Source organism: Equus przewalskii, chromosome 9, assembly GCF_037783145.1.
Source record: "Equus przewalskii isolate Varuska chromosome 9, EquPr2, whole genome shotgun sequence".
Classification (NCBI taxonomy): Eukaryota; Metazoa; Chordata; class Mammalia; order Perissodactyla; family Equidae; genus Equus; species Equus przewalskii.
This window is the reverse complement of record NC_091839.1, coordinates 51,158,481-51,183,293: the sequence shown is the minus strand read 5'-3', so window position 1 is coordinate 51,183,293 and position 24,813 is coordinate 51,158,481. Positions and strand designations below refer to the sequence as shown.

General features: G+C 33.8%; 1 protein-coding gene across 1 annotated transcript in view; it reads left to right on the top strand.

Annotated features, from left to right (window-relative positions):
- The window catches only part of ASCC3 (activating signal cointegrator 1 complex subunit 3), a 320,801-nt gene that overhangs the window by 217,381 nt on the left and 78,607 nt on the right, over nt 1-24,813 (top strand). Inside the window, exons 25-33 of the mRNA XM_008516619.2 lie at nt 185-405; nt 1,763-1,848; nt 3,341-3,507; nt 3,617-3,762; nt 3,891-4,011; nt 6,228-6,370; nt 21,293-21,430; nt 21,518-21,638; nt 22,580-22,712. Of these exons, the coding sequence (XP_008514841.1) occupies nt 185-405; nt 1,763-1,848; nt 3,341-3,507; nt 3,617-3,762; nt 3,891-4,011; nt 6,228-6,370; nt 21,293-21,430; nt 21,518-21,638; nt 22,580-22,712 (1,276 nt within the window). The remainder of the gene's footprint in view (nt 1-184; nt 406-1,762; nt 1,849-3,340; nt 3,508-3,616; nt 3,763-3,890; nt 4,012-6,227; nt 6,371-21,292; nt 21,431-21,517; nt 21,639-22,579; nt 22,713-24,813) is intronic.

Genomic DNA, 24,813 nt, shown 5'->3' with positions numbered 1-24,813 from the left:
ATGTCCATATTATAAATGTGTTAACAGAGCTAAAAAAGATCTGTAACTAGTATATAAAAATTTTTGATAAGCTTTTTTCCCTCTAAAGAATTAAGGATTGTTATAGTCTGTTCCTAAGAGACCGCTTTTAGTGTTGCACATATTTTCCAGTTATTGTATGGCAGTACCTGTTGCATCTTTTCAGAATTACTGGATCTTCAGCCTTTACCAGTCACGGCTTTGGGATGTGAAGCATATGAGGCGCTGTACAACTTCAGCCACTTTAACCCTGTGCAGACACAAATATTTCATACGCTGTATCACACAGACTGTAATGTCCTACTTGGAGCACCCACTGGATCGGGAAAGACTGTTGCAGCTGAATTAGCTATTTTCAGAGTCTTCAACAAGTACCCTACTTCAAAGGTTTGTTTCAAAGAATCACACGCTTACATTCAGTTAGGAAAGACAGTTCATAATCTCTAAACCAGCCAGTTCTAAATATACTGGCAGAGCTCAATAAATAGATTTGTCACTCACTCTCTTAGTGAATTTTCCAGGAGGGGCCAGATGAATATTGGAATAACTGGCCACAAGGTAATTTACCTTAACCTTCGGAGTCCTCTAGTTAGATTTCTAATGCACATATTGGTGCTCATATGTCCTTTCCTCATTGTAAGATAGCTACAATTCAGAGGCAGTTTCATTGTAAGATACCTAATTCATAGCCATACTTATAAGATTCATAATGATTCATAATCAAATCCTTAGACTATGAAGAAAAAGCTAATACTTTAACAAATACAGTTTGATTATACACAGAAAATACAGAGGCAGTTTTTATTCCATATTTCTTCAAATGTCTATGATATCATTAGTTAATATAAAGTAACCTGGGAAGCAAATAAGTATTGATTTTAAGCATTCTTGAAATGGCAAGTACTCAGGTTAGAAACATTTTTCAAGAAAGCTAATTCATATGTTGTGATTGGAATTATGTGCTAAATTCCTCATCATTTATGATTTCAGAAATGCTTTAACTTCCTTTTTCAGTGATTTCTAACTAGTGACTTTGCCCTGCTGAGCTTTAAGTTTTCCTGCTTCTCCGTCTGTTATGTGGTTATTGATCCAGTAGGAGACATGTGAATGCAACAGTAGAGCTCCACTCTAGATTTGGAACATTTTATAAAGAAAAGAATTTTTTTCAGTGAATAATCTATATGTAAGTTTGGATTATTAAAGACGAGTTGTTTAAAAAAAAAAAGATAGAACACCTAAAATTTACAATTGGCATCTTCCAAAAATCTGCATTAAAATTTAAACAACTGGATTATTTCTCTTCAGAATTTCAAAATCAGTAACTTTTTTCTTCAAAGAGTTACAACTTAGATAACTCTTCATCATAATACCAGGAAAAACTTTTGTTTACATCAGAACTCTGATTTTCTCTATATGTGTATTGTCTCATCATTTTTAAATTTTTTCACATTATGCCCAAAGATAATTTCATTATAATGTACCTAAAAAAAAATACTTCTGGTGCTTTTTAAAATTTGTTGTCAATATTTTTGTGATGTGTTATAATTCTGTCTTCCTTTGGATAAATGTAGTTTGAGTAAGTTAATGACGTTTTCACATTAAGTTAAAATTTTAAGTCTTTCAGTATTAAAAGATACATTTTAAAACCACACTCTCATATTTGATAAATTTTATGGAGTTTGCCTTTGTTTGAAAATGCTGTCACTGTTTTCCTGAGAGTCTTTTTCCCCTCCCCCGCTTCTAGGCGGTATATATTGCGCCCCTGAAAGCCCTGGTACGTGAAAGAATGGATGATTGGAAAGTTAGAATAGAAGAAAAACTTGGTAAAAAGTAAGTTCATACTTTTTTCAGAAGATACGCTTTGAATAATCTAAAAGGACTAACAAAATAAAAGATTTTCATAAAACTATTCAATGCCTTTATAATTTTCAGTCATTTATTTAAAGGTATTGTATTACCTTTAAATGTTGTCAATATTCCCATTGTTTTAAGATTGAAAAATGAAATCCCTTAAATTACTTAATATGAATACTTTTAATTGGCAAGATAATTTTCTCAAAATTTTGAAATTCTAAAACAGAAGGAAAATGGGTTATATCTATTTTTCTTTCATATCATTCAGAGTAACTTCTAGAAACCACTTAGAAGGTAATTTGCATGTAAATCATTTACCAATAAACAGAAATTCTTTGAAGAACATGACTTTTAAAAAATATTTAAATATTGTACAATGTATTCATTGTAGCGTTGTGTTTAATAGCAAAATTGCAGGTGACCTGAGTGTCCAATGGAGTATTGCTAAATTAATTATGGTACATTCGCACAGTGCAAAAATACCGCATCACTCCATAACAGAATGAGCTCTTTATGTGCTGAAGAAATGGTCCCCAGAGTTACTGTAAAATAATGTTTTAAATAAAGTATTCTATCTTTTGTCTTTAAAAAATGGTGATGAATATAAATATGTGGTTGCTTCGGAATGAGAACTGAGTGACTGGAAAATAGACATGTTACAGAGACTATTCACTACATAGTGTTTGAACCATATTACATGATTGCATATTACATGAACCATAATACATGAAATATATTACATATTCAAAGTAATAAAATGTTACAATAAAAAATGAATAAAAATAAAGAAAAGCTTTGGGAACACTATACTTGGAGGAAACTAATCTTGACCTTTTTTTGCTTTTTGAGTGGTGAAACAAATGTAAAAATTATTTAATGATTACCTAAAATTTTGAGTTAGCCTCCAGATTTCCTTCTTTATCATTATCTGCTCAGAATGAGGTGGCACATATTTGTCCCAGCTTTCTTATGTCCTAATATATTTGAATTTGCCTATAATATCTATAGAAAATTTTAAAGTAAGAAAAGAAATGAAGCTTACACATAATCATATTCTTAATAAGTGCCTCTTTTTGTCTTAATAAGTTAACACTTTTCCTCATTAGAAAGGTGTTTATTCCAGCATAAACAGAAGGAGATGTGAGTTCAACTCTGTAAAATCATATAAAGCAGAGATTATGTAAACATCATCAAAGTTTGACACATTTGCATATCTGCATGAAACAGATTGTCAGTGATTTGAATTTATATGTCCTACTTTTTATTTATTAATTTCTTAATTTATCTAAGAAATTATCTTAGAATTCTTAAGCATATATTTTGGATTCAACTCAGAAAATTTCAGAAGTCAAAGGGAGATAAAACAGTTTTAAGCATTATAAAACTTTATTTTGAAAGATATGTTTTTGCCTTTACAAGGTCATGTCTTACCTGAAAAGTTAAAGAGATCATTTTTATTCCTCTCCAGAGTTATTGAACTTACAGGAGATGTGACTCCAGATATGAAATCCATTGCCAAGGCTGACCTTATCGTCACCACACCAGAAAAGTGGGATGGAGTCAGCAGAAGCTGGCAGAATAGGAACTATGTAAAGCAAGTCACTATTCTCATCATAGATGAGATCCATCTGCTTGGTGGGTACCACTGTGTCTGAAGCAAGTTTACAAACTTCAACTCTCCTACCTGCAACACGCAGCATCAGGGCTTGTTAAACGATTAACATGCATTATTCCTATTTCCTAGGGGAGGAAAGAGGCCCTGTTCTAGAAGTCATTGTATCTCGAACAAATTTCATCTCATCACACACAGAAAAGCCTGTTAGAATAGTTGGACTATCTACTGCATTAGCTAATGCCAGAGACCTTGCTGACTGGCTCAATATTCATCAGGTATGTAGAAGATCAATAAATCAGGCGTTTTAATACTGATGGCTTAGGTGTCCACATTAAGGAGGCGCTATAACATTATAAACTTAAGTATAAAACTGAAAATGATTTCTCTCTCATTTTTACTCTAGATGGGCTTGTTCAACTTCCGACCATCAGTACGCCCAGTTCCACTGGAAGTTCACATTCAAGGCTTCCCAGGTCAACATTACTGTCCTCGTATGGCTAGTATGAATAAGCCTACATTTCAGGGTAAGTTTTAGATTTTTGGAATGAAATAGCAACCATTTTTTATGGTAGCCTTTGAATGCATTCTAAATAATTTGGGTTTCTTTGAAAGGGTGATACTGCTCCAACTTCTACATATATCTAAAACTATTTACCTTAATTGTTAAGGAATATAAATATGTGTTGTATTAACTATTGAAAATGAGATTTCATAAATGATAATATCTTTGTAGTAGAATAAATGTATGTGATTTTAAAAAGTAATCAATTCATTCCTAAGGTGTCTTCTTATGGTAGTTAGTAGCTTGAACAAATGATAAGTAGAAGCTGCAAGTAAAAGAAAAGTCACACAATCTTAATTTTTGCCAGAAACCGTAAAACTTACGAATTTCGGTACTTTCTTACAATGATTCTGTTTTTGTGTTTTGCTTTGCCCTAACAAGTTAGACAAGCAGGAAAGATTTAAGAATAACACTCCTATTTTATTGGAACATGTTTTGTTTAGGCTGCATAAGGAATATTTATTATATCAATTAAAAATAACCTTCAAAATAAATTCTCTAATGTGAGCTGCTGTTGATTGTGAGGTGACAGTTGTGAGGTGACTTTTTAGCTGCTGTAATTAGCCTTATGACAGAATCAAAGTATTGATTGTGAACTGGAGACCAGTCTTGGCAGTTCAGATTATTTATACCTCCACAGAAGCATTGTACAAAATCACTAATGAACAATAAATCTGCCGTGAGCTGTTCAGGCACACCTGTTCTTGCAGCAGCAAAAATCCATTAAATCTTGAAGTTTAAAAAAAGAGACAGATTCATTCATGATTATGTGTACAAATGATGCCAATATTGTACTAATACGTGTATTTTGAACAGTGTATCTCTAATATGATTTATCAAAGCATTGCCATTTACATTCTATAGTATTCTGATAAACAGTAAGTGAGAAATAAGATAAATGAGCTTATTTTTCATAGTATGTATTGTTGAGATTGCTTATATCTGTTTAAGGAATGGCAGATTGCATACCAATGATTGAAATGAAGCATTTTGTTTTATGTAAATCAATAGTAAATAACTGAAATACTTAGACTTCTCTAGATATGGTATTAGTATGGCGGTTATCCTTATAAACTGTTTACTGTACCTGGAGTGGATCACTATATTTCTTTGAGTTTAGAAATATGATTTTATGATAGCTTTATTTCTCACTCCTAGGGTGTAAATATAGTTAATGTCATGTAAACATTTCCATTCTAAACCTTGTTTCTTAGCCCATAAAAAGAAATTCTGCAGCTCACATTTTAAACAAGAAATTACAAGGAGATTGAACTTTTTATATATAAATTTTAAATATCTCTGACTGTTTTAAGGGACGTTTGTACAAATAATATAATTCTCCTTCTGCCATCTTATCAGCATTTTGGAACCTATGTATAGCAAAGAAACCTTAATTCTAGTTAGGTCAAATGATTTATGTGTCTCCTTAAGCAATTTTTTTTTCAGTCTTATTACCCAGCTTTCAAACTGCCCGTCTTATCTTCTGTGTGTCTACTGCCCATGTGCCATCACTCAGATGTAGGTTCAGGCATGGCACTCCCTTCCTCTCTCTTCTACATTTTTTTTATCTTCCCACTTGAAACCTTACACATATATTTTTAGAAAAACAAAGGGAAAACATTCTTCTGACTTCTCTGACTAGTTTATTGCTACAGACTCTTAATTTTTCCATCTGCTGGTAACAGGGCAAAAATAAAAGGAATTTTTTGTGACTTTTCTTAGTTTTCATCACCCTGCAGGACTTGACTCTCTCTCCAGATCCCAGGAGCAATTAACCCTGTGATATCACTGGTTAGGCAACCAGAAACACAACTCAGAAATAGAACACTCCACCTACGATTAGCCTCCGTATATAGCTATTAATGGAGAGTCTCAGCTTTTAAGTGTCTCCTTCCTTGGCAGCTCAGAACAGAACTGGGAGTCAACATAGTTGAATCTCCCCTGTCCGTGGCAATATGCCCCTTTAGGTAGGACCAGCAACCTGTCCTGTCCTGTCGTTTCTCCAGTATGCTGTCAGTTCTGTGTAGTACTTGGAATAATGCTAAGTTTCATGACCAGAGTAAGAAGTCACTTAAATCATTTACAGTGTTAGCTTTCATGTACCCATTTGATATCCTAATGAAATTCAGGTTCTAGTGTCAGTGGCTTACCATTTTATTTTCCACAACTTTTCAACAGCAATTAGAAGCCACTCTCCAGCCAAACCTGTGTTGATATTCGTCTCATCAAGACGTCAGACTCGCCTGACTGCTTTGGAATTGATAGCATTTCTGGCTACTGAAGAAGATCCAAAGCAGTGGTTGAATATGGATGAGAGGGAGGTAAGCAGTATATTGTATTTCTACTCCTCGCACGTGTCAAATTAGTTTGTATTGTAGTATAATGAAAAGTGCATATTTAATCATGTTTAGTTTTAATCTGTACTAAAAGTTTAGTATAACATTATAGAAATGTGGGGGAAAAAACAGAGGAAAGAGGAAATGTATAATATTGCCATCTTAACCCTATTAATATTTTGAGAATTTTCTTCCAGTAATTTCCCACTAAATGTTTATTTTTTATATCCATATTTATTCCCATATTTTTTCCCTTTAACATTATCACCTGTGTATATTTTAATATTCATGTTAAGTTTTCATAATATTTGAGGATTCACTGCCCTCATGGAACTTATAAGCAAGTTTCAAAAGTAACTCTTTACAAAATATATAATGACCATTTTCGAAATTTAGAAAACAGTAAGTATGTAAAAATGAAAAATCTGTTCTTATCCTTTAAGCAATGACCATCATTAAAATTTAAGCAATTATAAGTTTTTATGTCTGCATAATTCTGTTATGTGGCTATTCCATTGTATTTTTCTCCTGCAGTTAAATAATCATGTATCTTTATTATTATGACTTTTTCTTTATTTAGAATTATTTCCTCAGTACAGAGTTCCAAACTTAAAATTAATGAGTCAAATAATGTGGACATTTTTATAGCTTTTCATATTCACTGCTAATTACTTTCCAAAAGGGCTGTACGAGTTGATGTTATCACCATTGTATATGAAGTACCAGCAGTATATGAGAGTAACAATTTTACTGCATCCTCCTTTGTTGTTATTTATTGATATGTTATAGAGAAAATGTTCCTTATTGTTGTTTTAATGTTTTAATGTATGCCTTGATTTTTGTGTGGTTGAACACTTTTTTTCATATATTTGTTTATTGTCTTCTTTTTTTCTTTTTTTTGTCCTTTCATTTCCTTTAGGCTTCATTCTGTTGCAATATTTTTCTTATAGATTTGTGTGAGAGCCTTACCAAAATTTTTTTAAAAACACACACACACCTAAAACTTTATATGATATCACTTTTTCCCATATATATGTATTACTATATATATATACAAGTTAATCTTTTCATCTGCTTTATTAATTTTGCTAGTTCATTGGATGTCTTTATCCTGGTAGCTTTTTACAAATAGAAGTTTTTGCACTTTGTATGATACAATTGTTAATAGGTTCTTTACGATGCCTTCTACTGCTTCTAAATGTAGATATTACTCCTCCCTTCCGTAGATTTATATATAATGATTTTTTCTTGTGCTTTTCCGGTTTTTAAAAAGCATTTTTCTAGTTGGAGTTAGGATGAAAAAAATAGATGAAATCAGTAATAAAATTGTTGCATTGTCTCCCTTGCCCACCATGTCTCTCTTTGCTCGTCTCATGCATCCTGTAGAAGAGCAATAGAAACACTGTTCCTAACCCACTAGTATCCAGTCTCAGCAGTTTGCATATTTCTCTCCGTCCACTTCTCATGATTCATTTAGGGTTAGTAGACCTGTTAGATGGTACTGTCTATATTACAGTAATATGTAATAGTTAACTACTATTTTAAAACATTCTTGCATAAGACCACAGATGGCCTTATTCACTAATAAGTAGCAGACTCCCAAATTAGAGTCTGCTAAAATAAAATAATAAAAGGTATCACATAACTCCCTCAAGTATAATGAAAGCTATCATTTTATCTTCCAGATTTCATCATTATTTCCTTAATGTTGCTTCTATGTGTATACCGAATATTTATTCAAGATAATAATTTTAGATCAAAATGATTTTGCCAAAAGGTTTTTTACCCTGTGTTATTTAATTAGCATGCCCAAATAATCACCTTGTTGTGTCTAAACAGTATCTTGACTTAGGAAGCAAATGCTGAAAAATAGATCTTTGGAATATTGACAGTTTAGTTTATGTGCAGTATCTATCTAGGGTTAAGTTTTTTTCTCTTGTGTCTTATCCCTAAAAGTGTTCCAAATGGAGACCTTTCTTTGAAGTCGAGGTACAAAGTACATAACTATTGAACACGTTTTAGGATGTTTGCTCAGAGTGTATATATGTATAAAACCTGTGCATTTAGCACATATGTGACTCACATTAACCTCAAATGTGAACCTCATGTGCTCTTCCCAGTTATAGTACAACTCTATTTTTTCTTTTTAATTTTAATATATGAGAGCCAAGAAACTGTGGACAGCTCAGCCATTGTATAGAATTTCTTCTCTGTTTTGTTATTTATCAGCACAAAAATTTATCACCAAGGCTAATTAGAAGTCATAGAATTACTTGCATGGTTTCTGCTGTTTTGTAGATTTTCACTGCTAAAATAGGACAACTAGAAATTATGTCATTTCCAGACATTTTGTTTCACCAAGCCCATCTCAAGAATAAGACAGCCCAGGCTTTGTTTTATTCCTGCCTCTAGAAGCAGGCGCCTTTAAAATCAAAATTTCAGAGAGTTTGCAACGATTACCCTGCAAATTCAATCTGATTACATGAAAACCTGCTATAAAGCAATTGTTTTAGTTATTGAATCCCCTAAATAATTAAAATAGGAAGATTTTGTTGATACTTTAATCTCTGTATGGGTTACTTTCCATGATATCCTGGGCTAGAGGCTTAGTAACTATTCCTGTTGTTGCTCCTTGTATAGGGTCAGATGGGTGTTCTGTAGTAGGACTAGTGTTGGCAACTTGAACGTTCAAAGGAGGCTGAGCAAGCACAGCAGCAGTTATCCTCACAGTTGTGGAGCAGGGTGCCTGTGGATTAGGTCAGTGTCAAAATCGTTCTGCAATTGAATGGCCTTAAGTCAGAAGTGTCCCTAGATGTGGAGGTGGAGGGTGGGGAAGAGGGAGGAAAGAAAGCTGGGGCAAATAGGAAGAGGATGGAGACAGAGAATATAACTAGGGAGAATATATATATGTGCCCTATTTTATTTCCTAGCAAAGGCAAAAAGAGTTATCCATCTATCTTCTTAACCCAGTGAAGTCTCAAAGTATTAGGGAGCAGAAAGACCTCTGCAAGTGTATCATTGATGTGAAATTATTCTGCAGCCTGAGGAAACACCAAAAGTAATACCCTTCCATATTTGTCATTATGGAGCCTTCTTGCAGTGATTTCAAAAGTTTGTGGGCATATGCTGTCATAGCACTTGGATTCTCAGTTTGACAGCCACCACTTCCACCAACCTCAAACATTATTGTGTTTTCACATCACTCTCTCAAGCTTCGAGTCCACGACAGAAACACCTGAATGCCTGAGCGTCAGTCTCTAACATGCAGCAGAAAGAGGGAATGTCTTCCCCTTTTTGGCCTCTATTGTAGGAGGAGATGTTCAAATACTGGCTGTCTATAAACAGCAAAGGTCTGCTACAGTCCTTTAGCTTCCCAAACTCATTCCTACACCATTCTCTCCATACCTGCACTTAAAAAAAAGCTTTTCTCCTAACAATGCAGTTCCCCCTCATATAACCAAAGTCCACTCATCCCTTCTCAAGGAAGACAGCTGAAAATTTCTTCATTGACTCCATTAGTCCTAGATCTCTTAGTTATATCCAGTCTCCCTCTGGTTCTTTTGAAATCCCATCTCAATATTCTCTAGCCAGTGGACTAAATTATAAAGTTACCCACAACCAACACATGCTATATTGAGCAGTGGAGGATAAGGAGAGGAAATGAAATTAGTAAAAATATGTAAAATATGTTAGTGCATATATTAGATAGCAAGGAAGCAAGGGTAGCGGCTACAGTATTTGTTTCTGCAACTGATCAGGGGGCCAAACCTATTTGTGATTTAGTTTCTCTACCATACATTACCTATAAAGTTCTTCTTCAACCAGCCCCTAAGCTCATTAAGATTCTTTATCCAATGGAGTAACCAAAACCCATGTTCCTGGGACATTGGAAATTGGACTTTTATATATGCTTAATATATAGGTTTTAAAGTATCTTTGATTAATTTTTCAGATGGATACAGTAGTGTCAGAGGATTTCTCTGGGGTCCATCCAAATTTTTCCCTCCTTTTATTGTGTAGCAGTAGTCGACTGTCTTCATCAGGATCAGCCACCCAGGCTACACCATGACCACATTTTACATGTTCACCCATTAGCATGAAAGCCTCAAGTGGCCATGTGGCTGTTTCAGCTTCCAAGTAAATTGTCACATTCCTTGGATATTAAGACTCCAAACTAGCAGAGCTAGAGTTATAAGGAAGGGAAACAAAAATTGTCCGAGTGGTTTATTAGCTATGATTGCAAAAGAAATCCTCTGACATGGACTGCTGGGTTCCTAAAATTGTATATTCATTCTGGCAGTGAGAGAAATATTATCACTTAATGATTACTAGTTCAGAGCATACACCTCATCCTACAAGATAGCACCCCAACCTTGCCAAAGGAATGTCTCTCAGCTGCCACTCTGAGTCATTAATCTACAAAGCCAGCTCTTTCTGGATAATGAGAGATAGATAATAAGACCAGTGCCTCCCACAGGATCCGTTGTCTTAATCTTTCTCTATGAAGTGAGTTCCTCAGTCAGAAACATTATTGTATGGGATAGCATGATGATGTATAAGGCATATAAGGTAATCCTGTTATTGAGGCTACTGGCAGAACCTGTTAGTCAGGAAAAGAGAATCAAAATCCAAAGTAAGTGTCTATTCTAGACATCGTCTCAAATAGATGTCTCCTCCATGAGGGAAAGGGTCCAATATACTCTCCTTAGCACCAGATACTGCCATCTGGTCCTATGGCTAAGCTACTTCATAATGGGCCCAGGGTTGTTTGCACTAGTAGCATATTAGTCACCAAGCAGTGGCAATGGCTGGGTCTGCCTGAGGAAGGGAAAGTCTGTGTTTAGTCCATGCAGTTTTCATCTCTTCCACTGTGGCACCACTTGGTACATGAAGCCATTGCACAAAATACTGGAGTTTGGAAAGGAGAGTGCCAGGTATACTCAGAGGTGGTCATTTTGCCCACTTGACAATTAACAGCATTTTCCACACTGCTGTGAGCTTTTTGGTAAACATCTTCATAGGATATAGGTAGTTTTTTATTCTGGGACCATTCTAAAAGTTCATCCATATAAAACATTTGCCTTTCTTGCTCCCCTTCCTCCAACAGCATTCTTAGCAAGCTCCTAACCATTTGGCTGAGCCAGTAACTGCAGAGCAAATTGTGGGTTGTCAACTCATATCATCTCTACTTTGTAGTAAAGTAGCAGTGAAATGCTTGACATACCACTTTTACTCTTTTCCTTAGAGTCATTCCTGAAAGGGGCCAAAACACCACATCCAGTGTTCTTTATATGATATTGCCATCTTGTTCAAAGCCATTTGGAATCTGGAATTTTTTTCCCTTAGTCAACTTGACATAAGAAATATTTCATAAGGCTTAGGTAGGTTAAAATAGGGGTAGTATGGCAGGAATAGGCACACACATGAAGCATTCATGAATTACCTTTCATGATATTCTTCTATCAGGTCCTTTCATTTCTACTAATGATGAACTCTGCTAGGCACACCCAAACGTATAGCTAGAGAGATCAGATAACATCCAGTTCATGATCAGCAGCTACAGTTGCAAACTTACCTGGTATCACATAGTCAAGCATTCAGGCTTCTTCCCCTCCCTGCCTCAAAAATAACATTAAAAATGGTAATCCTCTAACTTAAATCAATAGGCACCTCTTACCAGAATTTTAAAGTATTCATTTAACATATATTTATTGAATGTCTGCTTACCGAGCACTGTGTTAGCCAACTGATCCAATTCTCAAGGAGCTTAAGTGAAGAAGACAGAAATTTTTAAAAATATATATGGTTAAACAAATAAATTAATAAATAAATTAGTATCAAATTATGAAAATTGCTGTGAGAGAAATGAAATGAAATAAGAGGATGGGAGGCTTCTTCAAATAGACTGGTCAGGGAAGACTTCTCTAAGGAGACGCCATTTAAGCTAAGAACCAAACCAGAAAAATGAGCTAGCGACACCAAGAGAGAAGAAAACAGCATTTCAGGTGCCATGGGAACAGCATGTTAAAGGAACTGAGAGATTGGTTCAGCTAGAGCGGAATAAGCTGGGAGGAGAGTAGCACAAGTGAAGTTTGAGGGATAGGCAGAAGCCAGCTCATGCAAGGCCTTGGACCCGTGGTAAAGGGGTTTGGATTTTTATTCTAAGTACTATGGGAAGATGGCCATTTATTTATTCATTTATTAAGCAGACATTTCTTGAGCTCCTTCTGTGTGTTAGGTAAAATGTCTACCCTTATGGAATTAACGTTCTCGTAGGAATCAGAGATAGTACGCATGTATATCAAATTGTGATAATTCCTATGGAAAAAAAAAAAATAAGCAGAGTGAAGGAAATAGGGAGTGCTGAGGGTGGTAATGGAGTGTTGTACATTGTTACAGGTAGAGAAGGCCTGTCTGATGAGGGTACCTTTGAACAGAGAACTTGAAGGAAGCAAACCAAGCAGATATCTAAGGGAAGGGGTTCCAGGGCATTGAAAGGTTTTAGGCTAAACAAATTACATACTCCAATTTACATTTTAAGGTAACTTTTGCTGCTTAGTGACAAATGGATTGAAGTGGAAATAAGCATGGAATAAATGATGGTGGTGACCTAGGGTGGTGACAATAGGAATGAAAAGATATGTTTTGGATTGGATTCCATAGGACTTTCTGATAGATGAGAAATGGAGGTTGAGAAAAAGAAAAGAATCGAGAATGACTCCCCAGTTATTAACTCTAAACTTCTCGGTAAATAGTGGTGTCATTTGTTGAAATGAGGAGAGCTGAGAGTGTAGGATAGAAAGGAAGGAGAGTGTAGAAAGAAAGGAAGGAAGAAGGATAGAAAGGAGGAGACAGATTTGAGCTAAAACACAAAAAAGTTACGTTTTGGACATGTTAATTTGTATGTCCAACACTTTCAAGTGGAGATTACAAGGCAATTAGATGTAGGAAGTCTGTAAAACTCGCAGAGGATTATGAGATGAACATGTGAATTGGGAGCATCAGTATAAAAGCAGCCTATAAACCCAGATGAGCACAAGAAACCTTCAGGCAGAGAGTGAGAACCAGAGAGCAGGCCTTAGGGGACTCTCTCATTGTAAGCTTAGGTAGAAAATGAGGAGCTGGCAAAGGGCGCTGATCACTGAAAAGTGGTGCCAGTGAGGAAAGACAGTGTCCTGAAATACTATGGAAGCGAGTTTCATGAAAGAAGGCGTCCTTGACTACATCAAATGTTAGTGGGAGTTGAGTGAGATGAGAGCAGAGAAACACCCATGGGATTTAGCACTTGGACGTCCTGGACGAACTTGGAAAGCAGAGTCGGTGACATGTTGTGAACAGAAGCCAGTTTGGAATGAGTTGAGGAGTAAATGGGTGGAGTGGAAGGAAATGGAAGCAAATAGGATAGACAACTGCTTCTAGAAGCTCTGCTGTGTAATTTAATTAGTGTTATAATTTAGCACCTAACGAGTATGGCCTCTGCCCGATAGTTTACAGTCTAGTCCCACATGCAAGGGTGGACGGCGCTAAGATCAAGGATCTGGATAGTTGCCAACCTGCACTAAAAGATAAAAGAGCAGAGGGAACATGCTTTCTTGTAAGTGAGTTTACTGGTTGAAAGCTCAGAATACTGCCCTTATTTCATCACTCTCACCTTGAATGAGTTGCTATATCTGGGGTGGGAAAGCAGAACTGTGGCTGAAGATTAGACGTTATTCTTCAGTCCTGCTTACTCTTTCCTCTTCATCTCCTCTATGTTTCTTGCCAGTTAGCCGCAGGGAAAACCCCTTTTTGCCTCCACACTGCTAATAAGGTCCAGGTAGCTAAAAGAAGAGCACATCAAAGAGAAATAGCTACAGTCATGCGTTGCTTAACGACAGGGATACATTCTGAAAAATGCATCGTTAGGCAAGTTTGTCATTGTGCAAACATCATAGAGTATACTTACATGAACCCAGAAGGTATAGACTACTACACACCTAGGCTATATGGTACTAATCTTGTGGGACCACCGTCGTATATGCAGTCGATCGTTGACCAAAGTATTGTTGTGTGGCACATGACTGTATTCTTTTTTGTCCTTCCAACTGGCAATGAATTAGACAGAATTATGCAAGGCTCTGTGCTCTAAAGTCTTCAGTACCACTAGAAGGTAAATGGGGGGAAAAGAATCTGAAGCTGGAAAGGGAATAATTTTCTGACTGGAGCAAGATATGGAAGAAATCCAGATGGAGGTAACATGAAAATCAGAGGAGTATGGAAGATAAGACTTCCTTGGAACAAGAGTATAGTTAAACCTTGTTGAGATTCAGATTAATTGGCTGGAAGGTTTACCTAAATTACGCAGAACATTATTAAAGAAATGCACTAATTATAATTTTACGCACTGCTTCAAAGTGAATTCATCAGAAACTGTGTAGCATAGGTGCATAAGAGAAGCACTTTCATGAAAAATAAGGTTGGTGTTATTTTCACATGCTTAATACTGAAAGATGTTTTAGATGGTTGAAAACCTTATCATTTGAAGCTAAACTTAACTCATTCAACCTCATTACAAGTAAAGCCTTAATAGACTTACGAAATGAACTATAGACTAGCTTTACTCAAAATCATCACAAGTTCAGATTTGGTGGAGTTTCTACTAGTGACATTTCACTATAGTTTTCTTTGAGTCATTTGTGTTTTCATTCAACCTATATCTATTGACTTCTTCCTATAGGTAAGAAGTTAGCACCAGGCTTTGAAGGTGGACTTTGAGATTGGTGAAAATCAGAAATTAATTTGTTAAGGCAGAGTAACCACATCATTTTCAACTAGAAGGATCTGGGGATTTTTGTCAAACTAAAATAGATTTAGCCCATAATACGAAAGTCTCACCCCAAGTGCTTTCTATTTTGAACAGGTCTGAGACCTCTTAATGACTGATCAGTAAAGAAACTATGAAGCTGAGAATAGTGAGCATTAAAACAGGCGTTATCTCTGTATTTGCTGAGCATTGGACATTAACTCAGTTGGACCTGATGGAATATTTGTGTAGTTAAGAGCAGCTACAAAATAGGAGGCTGTTTTATTTTGCCTTAGTTGACATCATGTATGTCCTATTGAAGAGAGGGGCAAAGCTCTTATTATGCTTAATAATAATTGATATTTTTATAGAGAGCTTTATAGTTCACTGAAGGGTTATCTCATTTAATCATGAGTTCTGGGAGGATTGTTCTTGTTTTCCCAGTTTTACAGATACAAAAACTGAAACTCAGAAGAATTAAGTGATTTCCCCAATAGCACAAGCAAGTGAGTGGAGCTTGGGAACTCAAAACCAGGATGGCTGGCTCAGAACTTCTGTTCCTTTATTCTGCCACGCCGTCAGTGGAATCATTGACATCACACTGATAGAGAAGATGGAAAAGTCAAAGTGGAGGGATGTCTGATTTGACAGGGACAGAAATACAGCAAAGATAGAGAAAAGTCAGTAAACTATCAAACACGAGCAACCAGCAAGAGCTGTGCCATTTTCAATCATGACAGCTATTTTAATTTAGAAAAGAAGATAATTTTAGATATTCATCATTTTTAGGCATAGGAGTAGAAATACTCAAATAATAAAGAATAAATAGATTTGCAAATCGTCTGCATAGTTTCCCAGCTGTGTGAGTTTAGTACATTACTTATTATTTCTCAATTTACCCTTTTTTTGCACACAGTTTAAAATAATGAGACCCAGCATTAAGCCAAGTGAATAGTGTCATTACTTTAAGTAGTTATTTGAAGTAACCCTCTCATTCATGTGGTGATGAGAGGGTGGCATTGTGGTGGAGCGCATGGCTGGATCCAGGCTTCCTGGGTCCGTACTGCCTGCCCATCACAAGCTGTGTGACCCTGGAGGAGTGTTTGACCTCTGAGCCTCGTTCCTTCAGCTGTGAACAGATAATAATAATCCTATCTTCACAGGATTGTTTTGAGGATTAAATGTGTTAATGCATTTAACATACTTAGAACAGGGCTGCAACACACGTAATGTTCGGTCAATGTTAACTGTTATTACTATTGTAGTAGAGCAACATTGAATAATACTTTATAAACAGATAGGTTCTTTTTGCTGAAAGCTGGAAGTGGTGAAATTGATCTTATTTTTGTAATCTTTATCTTGTGATCCCTCACAAATTTAATTTGTATTAATATGTATCTGTTCATTTAAAATTATGCTACTTTAGAAAATTAATTTTATAATGTCCCTTTCATCAGCTTTCTCTGAATTTTAACAGTTTTTCAGTATATGGAAATACTCTTCAAGCGTGTGTTGGAACCTGAACTCTCCAAAAATGGAAATAAGCATAAAATGTATATTCAAAAATAAATAGGAAGCATTTATACTGGGATTTCCTATCAACATAGTGCATTAAATTAAAAACATTAATAAGGAAAAATCTTTAATATCTCACCCTACCAGCATAGTTTTGATACTGCTATCATTAAGAATCAGGTCCAGCTAAAAAGCAAACTTTGAAAATAGTATTGTGTTTATTTAGCAAACATAGCAAAGATTTACATGTTATGGCTTAGATTTCATTTATATATTTAATTCACATAAATTGTATATTTAAGCACATATAAATATATTTATTATATTAACAGTATGGTGAAATATTTTGAAGTGGTGTTCTTTGGGACATTAGAGGGGGCAGTAAGAGATTGTTTTGAGGAATACTGGTAAAGTTTGGAGACTTACTATCTTTAATTAATTAATTTTATTTTTTTCTTTCTTTCCTATTAGTAGATGAATGGAATGTTCTAAAGTGTTTCTTTCATTTTAGTTTTTTGCCCTTCAGTCTATGGGGTTTCCATACAGAAGTGTATTTTAAGAAATGAACACTTAGTAATTATGAGGAAATGTTTTAACTTTATTTAACATCTGTACCAGATGTGATAGATTTAATTATTTTTGTAAAAAAAAAAGTCTTTGTAACTTTCATTATTTTTGTGTATGGTGCATCTTTTATGGAGCATTTTAGACAATTGATAAGCATTATTCGGTGGCATATGGTCTGAGTCTGACGTGCTTTGAAAAGAGTACAGAGTTCTGATAATGAGGATTCTGTGAAAATGGGAAAACCAGCACAACAGATATGCTTTGAGAAAGTATGGGTTTTTAGCATCTTGAAACAATATATCACACTCAAAGGGACAGAATTGGGCTGCACAATCTGTTAGCTCATTCTTGTCCAATCTGGTCTCCTCCTTTCTTTTGGAGCCAGCATTGTCATCAACTCACTGAATTATATTCTGACTGGAATGTATTTCAGGCACAGAGTAATGTATCTACTTAAATGGAATCCTATCTTTCTACAAAAGCTTTTTGAGTATAATAAATTTAAAATATAAAAAAAATTCTATTAAGTTAAAGTAATTGGTTCAACGGTTTACATATGTGCCTCTCCCCCCACCACCCTGAAAAACACCACTACTTAGAAGAACATAGGTCTGTTTTTCTTTTATTTACAATATTGAATTACTTTTTTGGTTAAATCAGCAATCAAACATATTTCAAAGACTGTTTATTAGAGAGATACCTATACATTACAACAAATGTTAGTTGAACAGAAATGAACTGTAGCATTAAAACTTCTTCTATCAAAGTATTTTAATTATTATGCTTATTCTTTTAAAAATTCTGTAGCAGCCTATCTTAATAAGACGTAAGCCTTAATGTCCTAAGGCATCCATTGTATGTAATAAATGAACTTTTTTCATAACCATCCAGAATGGTATTAACTCTCCTTAGAAAAATGAAGAGGATGGTAATTCAAGTATTTTTGTGGGGATTAATTCTCTTGCAGAAGCTGGATTGAGAAAGGCTGGCCTATAGTAGTCAAGATAACTGAACTTTTAACCTTTAGTTTGAAATATACTGGGGTGTGTAGAATTGGGTGTTACATTAAAGCTATATTACTTTACATAAAGGATTAAATGTGACAAACTTTGTAAAGTAATAAGCATAATGCCTGACATGTAATAAGTACTCAATAAATAATATCTATTATCACGTTTTAAGCTTTCTTTATCCTCAGTTCCTGAAATGTGTTATGATGTTTCAGACAAGATGAAATTGGTTTTGATTTTAAGCACAGTAATAAAGATGTATATAATTTAATCAAAACTTTATATTTTCAAATTTAAACAGGCTGTCCTAGTAATATTTTATGCTTAGTGATTGAATAACAATGCTTTAAATTTTGCTTTTTTATGATCTTCAAATAACTCAGAATTCATCCACAGTAACCATGTGATAAATGAAGTTGTTTTTTGTGATTGTTCTCATGAGGATTTTTAGGTCTTTGCCAGTTCACATAGGCAAATAGTTCTCTTTAATGCATTGATTTATGTGAAAGTAGGGGCAGGGGGAATGAGAAACAGCTAGTCTTCCCTGTTGTGAACGGACAGAATATTAATGCCTAACCAAACCTCATGCCGTAGGATTCTTTAGCTTTCCTACAGTAAATGGTACATTACTTTTTGGATACAATTGGCATTGCCACGGAGCACTATAGGTTATACAAGTTATAAAAATACACCATTATTTGTGAAACTGAAAAAAAATTCCTGAAACTAATTGTCAGAGCAAGAATATCAGTGAATTAATTCTTGGTAGTGTAAACTGAATATACCTTATGCAGTACTATTGACCAAAAAAATAGATAATAGGCTGTCACTTGAGAATGGCTAACATAATTTATGAGACAAGACAAGCATCTTTCTTTATTGCATGCATTTGTAGTCAGCTTATTCAGTGCTAATTTTTAAAGGTAAAGTGGATTTATATTAATACATTTCCATATTCTTGCTTAACAGTTTATAAGGTAAATACTGCAGGAATGTCAGGTGACCATACTGTGACTGTGAAATAGAATGAACTGTTTATACATTGCATTCAGTTCAAGGAAAGTTGTTAAATGCCATTTCTGATGTGTATGTCGTTAAAATATTACCTAGTCTGTGCTATGCTTTTTATATTAATAATTATTATAAAGCCAAACTTCATCGTCTTAATTTTTGAATTATTTGTTTAAAATAACCGGTATCCACATTAAAAACTTACAAAAATTGTCTGACCATTGCAAATAAAATGAGTAAGAATGGACACAGTTGGAGTGCTTCATTATATGAATATGTTTGTCTTCTGCATTTTTACTAAACTGCAGTAGCCAGAAAAAGTTTCTCTAGATGGAGATTTTGTGAGCTACTTAGTGGTTTATACGCTGCCAGGACAGTACGTGTATTGCAAGTATACTTGTGTATATTAGAGGGGATTGATAGGAGAAGGAAAAAGGGAAATGACATCTGAAGACAGTGTCAGTTTTTCATACTTCTTTCTCAGTCTTCAGGAGTGTAATATTTATACATGTACGTATTTCCAAGTTCCTCCTCCACTGTTGTTTAGTGGTGGAATATGGTAGTGATGCTGTAGACACAACTAAAATATGTCCTTCTTTCAAATGCTAATATATTCTCAAACCACTTGATCTCTGCATTACTCCCCGCATAGAGTTGCCCAGAAAGAATGTCCCCATGCTGCACCTGGTGCCATCCTCCTCGTTAAGGACCAGTAGAGGTCTCTTATTAAATAGAAGGAGATTGGGCTTTCTATTTAGTTCTTTACTGGGAGTAAGTGTTGTAAGAAAATAAGGTTTGCTGCTTGTTGCCATAAAATCTGTGTTGCATTAAGTGTTTTCCACGTAGAATGGAAAGTGATAGACTATTCAGAGAGTGTTTATAAAATATGAGTTTCAGAAACTGTTTAGACATATGAAAATTTAGTAAGCTAAACTGAGGCTGTAAATGAAGTCTTTTAAAATGCCAAAACTGTAATATATAAGAATTCTGAATATAATAAAGTTAGCATTTAAAATAAGTGAGGTAAGGAATTATTTGACCAATATTGCTAAAATAATTGATTAACTAGGAAATATAAACTTAGATTTCTGCCACACTTTCTATTAAAAAATAAATTACAAGTTAATTATTTAAATGTAAAAAATAAAACTATAACAGAAGTTGAAGAAATAGTAAATGAATCTGTATTTGATCTCAAGATAGGAAAAGTTTTCTAAGCAACAACTACGTAAGGGACCAACTTGAAAATTTAAGTCCATAAAATTAAAAAAAATAAATAAAATGAAGTACAAATAAAAAACTGGGTAAAAGTGTTATAGCATGTGATGGACAAGGAATTGGGACCCTTAATACATAAAGCGCTATCACAAACCAGTATGAAAAAAGACTATGACATCCAGTTAAAGAGTAAAAAGATAATTTATAAAGAAAAATCAAGTAAATGTGAAAATTATTTAAATGCAAAATTGATCAAATGAAGAGAAGTAAACAAAAATATACCAGTTTGATTTTTAAAATGAAGGAACGGAGGCTTAGAGAGGTTGTCTGACATGTCCTGGGTCACAAAGTTCAGTGAGAAAGCCTAAATTTGAATGATTTCTGTCTATCTGATGGGAATATGACATTTTTTTCATGAATTTTTTGTTCATATTTTCTAAATTTTTATCACTGAACCAAAAAGATAGAAGTCTTTTCTATAGCAAGAGATGAACAGAAACACTGAAACACTTTAGGCAACATTACATCCCTTTTAATAGTAGTTACTCATTAAAGGGATATTCCATTTATTCACAGATTTTTTTCCTTGATGCATAAAAATAGATGGATAACATTTAAACTTTAATTCATTTAGAATATACATTCTCACTAAGTAGATATTCTTTTCAATTAATTTAACTTTAATCATAACTGTAGATGGGGCTTATATTTTTATGCTTATATAGTATCATAAAAAGCAAAAAACAAAGTTAATCAAATATGGAAATTTTAAAGCTAATCTTCTAATTGTATTTTTATTTGCAGATGGAGGACATCATTGGCACACTAAGAGATTCCAACCTGAAGCTGACACTTGCTTTTGGAATAGGAATGCATCATGCTGGACTACATGAGAGAGACCGAAAAACAGTAGAGGAACTATTTGTAAACTGTAAAGTTCAGGTATCTTTTTTTCCACAAACAGACACTTAAATATAACTTAACAGCTTTGTTTTAGTTAGATATAAGATATTATCTTTTATTTTTTAGGTTCTGATTGCTACAAGTACATTAGCCTGGGGTGTAAACTTCCCAGCTCATTTAGTAATTATTAAGGGAACAGAATATTATGATGGAAAAACAAGACGTTATGTGGATTTTCCCATTACAGGTAATTTTTAAAATTTACAGATACATTAAGCTTCTATTTTAGCCTTAATAATTTGAATTCGTATGAAGTAAATTTTAGAGAATAGGTCACATTTAAACGTATGAGGAGCAAAGTATAAGTTTTTGTTTCTCGTGCAAATATTATTCAAAGTATTGAGCTGTTTTGTTTACTTTTACTTACCCAATTTGTTGATAAACATCAAAAGCATAACTAATGTTTCAAATTCATAAATAGATAAAAATATTGATTAGTAGCTATTAGTAACTTAATATATTATAGTTAAACAATGTTTAATTTTAAACCTATTTCACTAGCAGTGATACTTCTATGGGACTTCTAGAACCAAATCGCTTGTTGCTACAATTTGTCCATGAACATTGTATTCACATATTTTAAAACTTGGTAAAAGCATTTTCACTGGGTTCTGAAAAGGGAAATATACTCAGTGTGTATTTTCTCTCAATGAATACATATAAAAACTGTATCTCTAAATCATTACTTACCTCAAAGATTCCTGCAGTATAAAGAAAGAAATTTTATACCATGGGTGGGAGGAGGGCGAGGCCTAAATGGACCCATTATTCAAATAATCAAGCGAATCTGCTGAAGAAATTTTCCTGTGTATGTTTTACTTTTTCTTGTTTAATTCAAATAGTAATAAGTCCTGAACAGCGTTTTTAACCATTTAACTACAGGAACCTTTCATCTTTCTTTTACAAACAGTAGGAGAGGCCCTTTTGGGTACTCAATTTTCTATCATAGTGAATTGATTATTTACTTATTAGGGAACCCAATCATAGGCATCAGAGATAGCACATATGCTCTTCAAGTATTCTGTTCCCTTTGTTGTTTTGTTGTCTTGTTGAAACATGCCATAATCAGTAAATATACATTATGCTGTGTGCCACATTGCAGAATACCTCTTGTTCTCTTTTTTACAGATGTACTCCAGATGATGGGGCGTGCTGGGAGGCCTCAGTTTGATGACCAAGGCAAAGCTGTAATTCTGGTTCATGACATAAAGAAAGACTTTTACAAAAAATTTCTTTATGAACCTTTCCCAGTAGAATCAAGGTAAATTTTGCTGTAAATTAATTTAAATGGATTCACGTCATAGCAAGTTGATATTTATATGGTTATATTTTATTAGATAAAAATCAGTGAAACTTTGAATTCAAAAGAATTATTTGAAGTGAAACTAAATATGATTTCTGTAAGACAAAATTCAATTATAATTTTCATTTAACAAAAAAAACTTCCTTAAAAGAAGCAGTGTAGTACAGTGTTCAGTCACATGAAATCTGGAGCCAGACAACCTGGGTTCATATCTGAGCTCCACCACTTACTTGCTTGATCTTGAGCAAGTTATTTAATTCCTCAGTGCCTTAGTGCACCTACCTGTAAAATGGAGATAATAGCAATACTAGCTATTTCATAGGGTAATTGTAATGATCAAATGTGTAGTGTTTGAAACAGTGTCTTTCACATAGTAAGCATTTAAAAAAGTATTAGTTTGATGTGTATTTTTGTAGTATAGTTAATAAATATCTAAAACAAAGGGACTTGTAATGAATAATTTAGGCTACTGGCCTATTTCAGAATTATCACATACTTCTTTTTGGCCCAGTAACTGCAACCCAGTTGACAGAAGTCTTCCCTCATTTTCTCAGCTGAAAATAGCCTTTCTCATATTTATATATTTTTGGTTTATAACACTTATCACTTGCTACCTTTTGTAATAGTCTTTTTGAATATACTGTATCTCCTTTACTATATTCTAACTGCAGAGGACAAAACATGTTTCTAATTTATAGTGTAAATAGTTATTGGATTTTTTATTCTAAGTACTACCAATTTTTTTTAGTTTGGAAAATATAAAAATATTAAATGTTGTGGGATACAACTAACACTGTGCTGAAAACATTTATGACCACAATTTTTATATGTATACATATATATATATATAAATTTTAAAAGAAAGAATGAAAAATCAGTGATCTAAGTATCCATCTCAAGAATTTGGAGCAAAATTAGCAAATTGAACTCCCAAGAAAGATAAGAACAAGAATTAATGGATTGAAATCAAACAAACATTAGAAAAACAAATCAACAAAGCCAAAATGTTGGTTCTTTGAAAAGAATAATAAAATCGATAAACCTTTAAGTCTGATTAAGAGAAAGAGAAAGAAGGAACAAAATATTAGGAGTGAAAAGATATTGCAGACGTTAAAAAGATAGTAAGATATTATGAAAAACTTTATGCAAATAATTTTTAAAATTTAGATGGAGTGGTAAAATTTTAAAAAATACTAAAACTGACATAAAAGGAGATAGAAAATCTTAGTAGTCTCGTTTATTAAAGTAATTGAATCTGAAGTTTAAAATCTGTCCACGAAGAAATCTTCTGAGCCAGATGTTTCACTAGTGAATTCTTCGTAACATTTAAGGAAGAAATAACATAAATCTTACATGAACTCTTCCTAATAATAGAAAAGATAGGAATATTTTCCAACTCATTTTATGAGACTAGAGTAACCTTGATAACAAAACCTGATAAGAAATTTACAAGAAAAGAATGTAACAAACCTGTGTCTCATGAATATAGATGTAGAAATCCTAACCAAACATTAGTAAATAAAATCCAGAATATATAAAAAGATAAAATATTACAACTAGGTGTAGTTTATTCCATAAATGCAAAAATGATTTATTATTTGAAAATAAATTAATATAATTCACCACATTAGCAGAAAAAATGAGAAAAATCATATGATTATTCATAAAGGTAAAAAAAAGAGCATTTGATAAAATTCCACATCCATTCATAATAAAAACTCTTAGCAAATAAAAATATAATGAAATGTCCTTAGTCTGATAAAGAGTATCTACAAAAAAATCTAATGTAAACATCATAAATTAATGATGGAATATTGAAAGCATTCCCTTTGAGATACGGAATGTGATAGGGATATTCCCACCACTTTCAGTAAGTATTGTGCTAGAGGCCCAAGCCACTAAAATATGGTAAGGAAAAGAAATAAAGTCAGGATATCCTTTTGAGGAAGGGTAGTGACTAAAAAGCACAAAAAGATGGCTTCTGGAGCACTGGTAATGCTTGATTTTGGGTTTGGGTACACAGGTATGTCCTCATTGTCACAATTACTTGAGTTGTACA